The sequence below is a fragment of the Zeus faber genome (assembly GCF_960531495.2).
Source record: "Zeus faber genome assembly, contig: SCAFFOLD_26, whole genome shotgun sequence".
Lineage (NCBI taxonomy): Eukaryota > Metazoa > Chordata > Actinopteri > Zeiformes > Zeidae > Zeus > Zeus faber.
In genome coordinates, this window is record NW_028293125.1 from 1 (window position 1) to 9238 (window position 9238).

The 9238-nt window shown below is 43.0% G+C and overlaps 2 protein-coding genes across 4 annotated transcripts; one reads left to right on the top strand and one right to left on the bottom strand.

Annotated features, from left to right (window-relative positions):
- Nucleotides 1-77: 77 nt before the first annotated feature.
- On the bottom strand, nt 78-2325 carry LOC307247638 (uncharacterized protein; the record flags this gene model as incomplete). The annotated part of the gene is made up of 3 exons (XM_080024673.1): nt 78-581; nt 701-830; nt 2047-2325. 3 exons carry the CDS (start codon nt 2323-2325, stop codon nt 349-351), a joined length of 642 nt encoding a protein of 213 aa, XP_079880799.1. The 3' UTR covers nt 78-348.
- Nucleotides 2326-2458: 133 nt separating this feature from the next.
- On the top strand, nt 2459-6295 carry LOC307247639 (uncharacterized protein). Of its 3 annotated transcripts, none has more exons than XM_080024674.1 (7): nt 2459-2895; nt 3985-4065; nt 4157-4240; nt 4352-4391; nt 4475-4526; nt 4701-4830; nt 5683-6295. In XM_080024674.1, exons 1-7 carry the CDS (start codon nt 2884-2886, stop codon nt 5785-5787), a joined length of 504 nt encoding a protein of 167 aa, XP_079880800.1. In that variant the 5' UTR covers nt 2459-2883; the 3' UTR covers nt 5788-6295. The 3 variants fall into 3 exon arrangements, with proteins under 3 accessions (XP_079880800.1, XP_079880801.1, XP_079880802.1); XM_080024675.1 differs by having other exon boundaries at nt 3985-4044; XM_080024676.1 differs by lacking the exon at nt 3985-4065 and having other exon boundaries at nt 2460-2895.
- The last annotated feature ends 2943 nt before the right edge of the window (nt 6296-9238 follow it).

The following is a 9238-nucleotide window of genomic DNA, read 5'->3' on the forward strand; positions in this document are numbered from 1 at the left end:
CATTACATTAAGCAGACGCTTTTATCCAAAGCGACTTACAATTATTCAAACACCAATGGACACAGCCATCAGGGGTTAAGTGTCTTGCTCAAGGACATTTTAGGAATTAGATAGTTGGTTGGTCTATTAGAAAGAATTTTCTTTTTTTTTTATAGAGATATATCCGGTTAAAAAGTGCTTTATTAATAAAACATATTACTATAATTTATTAATGTTGTTATTGTTATATTGTTTTATTTTATTTTTTACATTTTAAATTATTAATTGTATTACCCCTAGTTGTACAAGTCATAAAAGTATCTGTGGTAGTCACATTTAGATGGACGATACAGTAAGTCGTCCCAGTTATTAAAAGTACTCCAGTCTTTTGTCCTTGAAGTCATCATTTTGTGCGGTGCAGCTTCCTGTCTTTTCTATTACAGTAGTAGCCTCTCTGACCATGTCCTGCAGTCCTGCGGCCTCCGTCCGAAACCCCAGGCTGGAGTGGGAGGACAGGTCTGCGGAGAAGCCCCTGTTGAGGACGGACAGGGAGGCGGTGTACTGCTGCTGGACCCGGGGCTCCAGGACCCACACCCTGTACTCTGTCGCAGAGACACAGCACAAGCACTTCACTGCACGCCGTAGCAGAGCATGCACGGGACAAATCAGCTTTGAATCGATCGATCACAGAGACGGGGGGGGGGGGGTCTGTAATACCCACCCAGGAAGTACCACACCAGTGTGGCTCCTCCGGCTAGGACGAAGACGACCAGGATGATGAGTGAGATGAGGAAGGCCAGGGCTCTGCTTCTCTCTGCCGGGTGGGTCCCAGTGTGCGCGCTGGACCTTCCCTGTGGCCAACACATAAATAACCTCACAGTTACAATGACAATAACAATCTCACATTGTAACCCACTGAATTTTGCATCTCGGAAAAGAATATCAGGTCCTATCATGGAACTATCTAGACCAGTTACTCTGAACCTTATTACACCAACGTCCGTCACTGTCACACATTAGGCCACATTAGATAATATTTACTCTCTCGCCATATTTAATTATTTTATTATATTTTAAAAATATATATATTTCATATTTAATTTTATTCCAAAATTGACAAAGGGGAAGTGGGGAACATAATGGATGGACATTAGGAAAATGACACCAAAGTGAGAGGAATATTAGTTTCTTTACATGAACTTTCTATTTAGGGAAATTCTGGAGAAATTTAGGACCCGGTGATCTTTCTCCTCCACCTATTAGTCTTACTGTACAACCTCTGAAAGGGAATTTTAGGAGATAAATACACTTTGATTAAAACGGTTAAAATTGCACTTGTAACGGTGCCAATGTCTTGTTTTAATAACAATGGCAATAATAAGAATAAGAATAATACAATAAAACAATAAAATACATGTATATAATTATATATAATATTACATATCTGTATAGGATTCTAATTATATAAAATGACGCTCAAATTTACATCGATCAGGGATGATGCATTTTTGAAGGTTGTAAAGAGGAATAAAAATATATATTTTTTATTTTTTAATCTTCGGGGTCTGGAGGGAGCCCCGGGGCAACCGGGCGCCGCGGACGTCACAACCGGGCGAGTAAACGGCGAAAAAGCCGCGTATTTATTTCAATCCAAGTTGTGATCGAAGCGCTTACACCTGAAAGGACGCAAAACGCTTTTTTTCTTTTGTCTATGAAGATAAAATCACGAGTGAAGTTCAAAAATCTCCTCGCACAACCTCCCGCAATACGTCAAATGAGGTAAATTCTTTGTCTTTACTGTGACAAATACAAATATTTACTCCTTAATCATCTTAGAGCCAATGTGTGACAATGAAAAACCCTGCATGTCAACAAAATACTTAATCAGTTCTCAGTTATCTCAATAGGTCACATAATTTGACATTTTTGTCAGTTTGGAATGCAATGCTGGTCTTGTGGTCACTACCGCTTCACCCTTGAAGATGCAGATATTTATACATATTGAATGACACCTTAATTACATTTAATCCATGAGTATTCTGGACCTCGGTCCTCAGCTCCACTCACTGTCTCTGGGTTCTGGAACGAACGCCCGGAACATCCACCACACCACACACGGAGAACTCCCCGAACTCGCTGGCGCCCCCGGTTACCGACGTATTCCGCGAAGAGCCTCACCGGCGGCGGCGTGTGACCCAGGGGAAGGTCCTGTCGCAGCACCGGTCGGTGTCGAAGAAGGACGCGCCCGGGACGTGCCGAGTCTTGAAACCGCTCTCCGCGCCGCGCCGCAGCTTGGGCAAGTACCACGACGCGTCCGCAGTTTGGCCCCCCGAGTTCTATTTGCATTTCATTGAAACTAACTACACTCTATATATTTCTTGGGGTGTTTTATTACTTATTTTTGTATCGCATGTGTATATTTTATACGTGTACATATTGCAGTTATTTAAAAACGTCTGCTAGAATGAATGGATGTAAATATTATATTTATACAGTATTGTTTAGATACATTTACTCTGTAGTCTGCTGTAACGGTACATTTCCCTCCCTCCGTAATAAAATACGATTTTATCTTAAATAAGGGTTAAAATATGTTTATACTGTTATCCTCGTTTGATCGTTAAATTACCCAAAAAGACAAATTCGTGTTTTGTTTATTTTATTTGTTTCTGCACAACGGAATTTCTTCTGGGAACTATTGGCTTCGACCGCTGTGTTCCGCACGGACAGTTTTAGCGGCGCACAGCTCACACGGATGTTGACAGACGCACACGGCTGTATGGTCTGCGTGACAACTCAAATCGCGGGTGAATGGACAAACGTATTTAATTTACACTTTATCTCGAGCTCACTGCCCCAGAATGTCGGCGTCGATCATCAGAAGAGGACTGGAGCTGCTCAGCGATGATATTAAAGGTAGAAACCCGAGGAATAGTAGCTTCTTATTCAGGACAGCACCGCCGTGGATGTGTCTGCAGGCGTTCTGTAGTTATTAGGCCTTAAAACACATCCAATAATCCCAAGTTTGGATTCATAAACATTTTGTCGTTTATTTATCTATTTCGAAAATTAGTCAATTTCTTCAGCATCAGAGTCGACATTTCTAATGTTGTCAAATCGTAAAGCCCACCGCTGAAAATACTGACCGTCCAAATAGAGGATTCTTGCCTGCAATACCTAAGTGAATAAGACAGATGGTTTGTCAAAAAAATAAATATATATTCTGTTGAAATGTGTTTTAAAAGGGCCTCCTACTTAGTACGTTCTGTGATTGGTGAGTGGTTGTGTGAAATAAAGTTTTGAAATGTTTGATTCCAAAAGACCATAATCCTAAAATGGCCTAATTTACAATTCCTTACTGATAGCTACTACTGTATCTGAATTCAGAAGATCAGCGAATCCTTGTACTCTTATGGCAGAGATACACCAAAATAGTGTCTGGTAGTACTCCATCCAGTATCTGGTCTATTCAATGCCCTGATTGGTAATCAGAGAAACCAAATGTGTTATAGAGCTGAGTGAGTTGGTAAATGAAGGTTTTACTAAATTGTGTCGGAAGTACAGCAAACACATATTAATTAACAACAGAAGCTTTTAAAGAAAATAAACCGTTCAGTTGGTTGAATACTGTTTCCATCGTGGCCGTTCAACGTCAGCGGCAGCCATCTTGGTAAGGTGCCTCGTCGGCTCTCCTCTGCATCGTCATCGTATCAAACACACCCCATATTAGATAAACGGTTGTGATGCTTCCTACCCTGGCAAGGTGGGATGGGAGGGTGGCCAGACGTGTTCTGCAGAGCAAATATGGTTCACAGGCTCGAGGAGCACAGCCATTCAAATACATTGAATGGCTGTTTTTTTTTTTATTGTTGGGTTTTTTTAAGTAGAAGATAAAAAGGGTATGATGTGGATAATCTAAAGATGAGCAAATTGGTAAAGAACAAAAGAAACACATGAGACTATTAAAAAAAAAAAAGACTCAAATTCTTGGTTTTCTCCAAGCAGATCTCTGTCAGACGAATGACAAACGACAAAGATTGTGAAAATCTTTATGACAACGTCTTGGTACAGGAGAATATTTACACGGTAACCACCAAAACAATTGACTCCACGGAATGATAGAAGGCCCGTTCACATTCACAAACGTGTCATTTCCTGCCTGACGGTGGTTCAACAGGAAATGTACGGCACCGCGGCGTCGCCTCCTCCCGTGGACCAGCGGAGGCGTGGGCCTGACGAGCTCCGTCACAACCCAATGCTGGTATCACATGAAGCTCCCACGTTGGTCAATTTACATATTAAAAAACATTTCTGGAACAGCTGATTGCGTTCACGAGACAAAATTGTCCTCTGCTTGTTCCTCTTTCACCAGGATGCCAAGTATCTGAAGGAATGGTGGAAGAGGGTGGAATGTGAGTCGGAGACGAGACCTTTTTTTTTTTTTTTTTTAATGATTATTAAAACAACTTCATTGAATTGGAATTCTTACTTCCAGCTTGGGAATACCTGGCAATTGACCTCTCACTACAAGAAAATGAGGAATCTAAGTAAGTTGATCTTTTATTTTTATGGCACTTTATGTATTTATCATTGATTGGGGGGGAAACCCAGTCTCACCCGCTGCAGCCTCTCTGGTGAGATGTGCACAATCTACACAACATGTGTGTTCCAAGCTGCAGCGGGTTGAGTACGGTGACCGATAGATTGTAACGCCTCCTCAGGAACATCACCAATAAAGCCCAGCGCATCTATAAAGCCATCCAGGTGTTCCACCTCCTGTTGGCCGAGCACGGTGTGACCTTTCAGGGCCACATCTTCGAGCTGAACGCCGTTGCCGACAACTTAGATAAGGTAACGAGTGGAGATGGAAGACGTTTTTAAAGTCAAATAAACAGCGTGTTGTAATTGTTCGATTTGGCCCCTCAACCTGACTCCTTGAATCCCAAGGTTTCCAAGGGAACAAAGATCGCTGGCATCACCGGAGGAATGGCCCAGGCCCCAAGAGCGATTGGGGCCTGGGCCGCAGTGTTTACAGTACCAGTTTCATCACTGACCAGACATGTCTCAATGGCTTAAAGGGAAAGTTTTCAACCCAGGCTCATTGAAATGTTTGTTCCCGTAATTTATAGCTTTTCACGGCACAGTCTCACCGAACGCTTAACTGCGGAGAACCTTACCACTCCGCTTAAATGCACCCAACACAAAGTTTTGGAAAAGTCATCTTATCGGGTTTTTTTTCTTCTGCACTCCCACAAATCAGCTCCGTGCCAACGTCGGAGACTAGAAACAGGAAGTTGCGTCCCTTCCTGCCGGCAACCCGCTGTCGCCAACGCTATGCTCTAGATGTGCTGTGGCAATGAAAATCATTCCAAATAAAATGCGTCCATCCTGAGTCTCCTGTTTCAGAAACAGAAATGCTACGTCACGTTTGCCCCCCGCTGCACTGAAGCACAGGAAGCTGCAGCTTCTCAGTCATAACATGTCGAGCGAGGTGGTGCTCTGAACAGTCCAACGTGATGGGAACCAGTGTTTCATTAAGGCCTGGGTTGAAAAACAACAAACCTATGTTTTAATTGTGACACCAGACAAAAAGAGAGTTGTGAATCAGAGCAAACGTGGATTGATTTATTGTCACAACATCATTGGTTTGGACCACACGTGGATGACATTCATTTATACGAGTGGGAAAATGCGTTTTTCCAGGTGAACAAGAAACACGACAAGAAGAAAATCAAGCAGATCATCCAGGACTACGAGGACAAAATGGCGGAGATCCAGCGGTGCCTGGAGTTCGTCAATGAGGGCTGATGCAGGGCCTCGCTCTGGGGATGAATGTATTTCAACAAGGTGAAGAAGAAGCTCCGCTCAGAGTTTGCCAACAGAATGCGCATAGTGGTGGAGCAGCTGGTGACCGGGTTGGAGATGCTCAAGAAAGCCCAAGAAGCGTTTGTGAAGTTTACCTCTTGAAAGGGGGAGGTGGCTTGCCCCTTCTCTTCTCTCGTAGGTATAGTCATTTTTTTTTAACAGGCTACGGCCTCTGATAAATCCTTTTCGCACACGACCCACCCTTGGCGGCGTTCGTCTACAATGACACCACGACTACGTCAGGTCCAAACTCACTAGTCGTCCCTCGTTTCTAATCTGAAATGACAACAGAGGCTGAACGCTGCTTTCCTGTTTCTTCTGCTTGGATTGTAAACATTTGTGTGTATGTTGTTTGAACCATTATGAAATATATACTTTTTTTTGTCAAAACCAACAAGTTTCATTTGATTTTATTGAAGACAAATAATTTGAGACCAATGAGAGAAAACAGATGCAGATTGGGATCTATCAGTGTCTCTATGTAAATTGATTACCCAAAATTAAAATCAAGTATAATGTTTACTTATTTTTATTGAATGTATTTTTGCTTGTTTAAGCTGCGTGTTGCGTTTGAAAGGTGGTCATTTGTATAAATGACGATGATAAGGGTGATGAATATTATTATTATTAGTGTTGTTGTTGTTATAGTATCTGGTAGGCCTTTAATTATGAAGGGCTTTCCTTATATCTCCCAAACTCGGTGACCCTCACGTTAGTGCTTCCCTCGGCCAACAGGGAGCAGCAAATATTTACAGTATTATTCTTTCTTTCTTTTCTTTTATATGAATTTAAAGAAAAAAAAATAGAACCACCAACTTGGTTGATTTTCCCAGAATAGATGAGACTATATTTAATAAATAATAAAACACAATGTCATACTGTGCATACCCCTGCAAGTGCAACACTGAAGAAACAAGAAGAAAGAAGCTGAAGAAGATAACTGTGTTCCTGAACAATAAACCATACAGTACTTCAGGACTAAGGGACTGCGTTAACAGGAAAAAGGAAAGCATTTAAAAAAATAAGGACCGTGTTGAACTAAAAACCATACAAAAGGAACTTAGATGTTAAAGGAGGCAATGAGACAAAAGTATTCGACGACATTCTACCACTTTCAACTCAAACCTTGAGGATTCAATGAAAGCCACTGCAACATGGAACCAAGTAAAAGATGTACTGCTGATGACTTTCAGAAAGCTACAATGAAGGCCTGAGGTGGAGAGCGACATGGTGCTGTGAAATCTGACGGAGCGGGCGAGGTTTGGTGTCTGCTCTCTCAGCACTCGCTGGACCCGCACGCTGGCGCCGCGCCGTGGAAAACAGCCGTCATCGCTCCAGTTCCAAACGGGCGTCGTCCTCCCGAGAACAATGATTAGAGTGTCAATGCATGAATGTCAAGATGAGACTGTGCTAGAAAAAATACATCTCTCCTCTCACTCTCCTGTCACAGGAATGATCGTGATGTGGAGGTACTACCAGAAGAAGAAGTACCTGGTCAGCATGAACCACTACTGGGAGGATGGAGGAGAGATGAATAGCTGGAGGTGGAGAGATGAGCAGCTGTCAGCAGGTGGTGGACAACCAAGAGGATGGAGGAGAGATGGACATGGACAGGCATGTGGATGATGGAGGGAATGACCTGCTTATAGGAATGTCTTTGCATGCAGTTTGCATGTTCTTCCTGTGCCTGCGTGGGTTTTCTCCGGGTACTCCGGTTTCCTCCCACATTCCAAAGACATGCAGGTTAGGTTAATCGGTGACTCTAAAATTGACTGTAGGTGTGAATGTGAGCGTGCATAGTTGTTTGTCTCTGTATGTCGGCCCTGGGATAGATCTGTCCAGGGTGTACCCTGCCTCTCGCCCAATGACAGCTGGGATTGGCTCCAGCTCCCCCCGCGACCCCACGAGGATAAGCAGTATAGATGATGGATGGATGTTCAGAAGATGTTCAGAAGGAAAAGGACACAACCAATAATAAATGCTAGAAATGTTTGTGAGCTTAAAGCAGTAAATGTAGAACAAGCACTAAACTCCATTTGTATGTTGCAGTCGCCACAATGCATTGAGACTATAAAGTGAAAGATCATCTCTTATGAACAATAACTGCTGAGCGCTCCTTTGACGGAGGCAGTAAATCGATCCTGAATTGCTCCACCTTGAGAAAACACATTTTGACAAGCTCCACCACAAAGTCTATGAGCACATTCAGAAGAATTCAGCGTCTTTGTACCTGAGTATATCTTATAGAGTGTCAATGCATGAATGTCAAGATGAGACTGTGCTAGAAAAAATACATCTCTCCTCTCACTCTCCTGTCACAGGGATGATCGTGATGTGGAGGTACTACCAGAGGAAGAAGTACCTGGTCAGCATGAACCACTACTGGGAGGATGGAGGAGAGATGATTAGCTGGAGGTGGAGAGATGAGCAGCTGTCAGCAGGTGGTGGGCAACCAAGAGGAGAGATGGACATGGACAGGCATCGTTCGTTCGTTCGTGTAGGGCTACACAGGCAATTGGGACATTAGCCAAGAAGTGGTATCGTCATCCAGTTCAATGAGGCCGCTGACTCCATGTGGTGATTTGAAGATTGGGCATTCATCAATGATGTGTTCAACAGTCTGTGGTTTTCCGCATTCACAAAGATTTGTGGCAGACACTCCAATCATATGCAGATAGGTTTGGGTCTTTGCTACTCCAGAGCTAAGTCTGTTGAGGTTGACCCAGGCATTCCGTGGTAGGTCACACACAGGCGGATTGATTGAAGGGGAGTTGATGAACTTCCTCAACGTGGAGGTTGACTCGGACCATTGCTTGTTCCAGTGCTTGTTCCAGCAGCAATGGTCCGAGTCAACCTCCACATTGAGGATGTTCATGGACAGGCATGTGGATGATGGAGGGAATGACCTGCTTATAGGAATGTCTTTATCTAGTGATGAGCACCGATACAGACCCTGGTGTTAATTATTGGTCCAGTGTACCATAGTATATTCTCAATACAAAAATCCTAAATATGTCAGACAGTACAGGAAAGCAGCTTGATATTCTAGTTATGTGATGCAAAGAAGCATGATCTCAACCCAACACATTGATCTACTCTTGGAAGGATTGTCCGGTGTTTATTCAGAGCAACCTTGTTGTATTAGATACTGTTAAAATACAGATTATATTCAAATGCCATTCAAAGTTGAGGCACTTGCTTTTCAGTTCAACTCGTTGGTACCATCTTCAAGAATAAGGGAGACATACATAGCTGTAGTAACTACAGGGGAATAAAGTTGATCAGCCACAGCATGAAGCTATGGGTCATACTCATCTGTCCTTCTCTTTCTCTCTTCTAGAGACAGCCTCTCCATCCAGACCTTGGATTCCCACGATGCAGTGGTGTAGGACGG

Excerpts from the sequence above, each read along its gene's own strand:
- LOC307247639 (XM_080024674.1), top strand. Across the intron at positions 4,392-4,474 it reads ATGGTGGAAGAGGGTGGAAT|CTTGGGAATACCTGGCAATT; the intron begins GTGAGTCGGAGA and ends TCTTACTTCCAG. Across the intron at positions 4,831-5,682 it reads TTGCCGACAACTTAGATAAG|GTGAACAAGAAACACGACAA; the intron begins GTAACGAGTGGA and ends GCGTTTTTCCAG.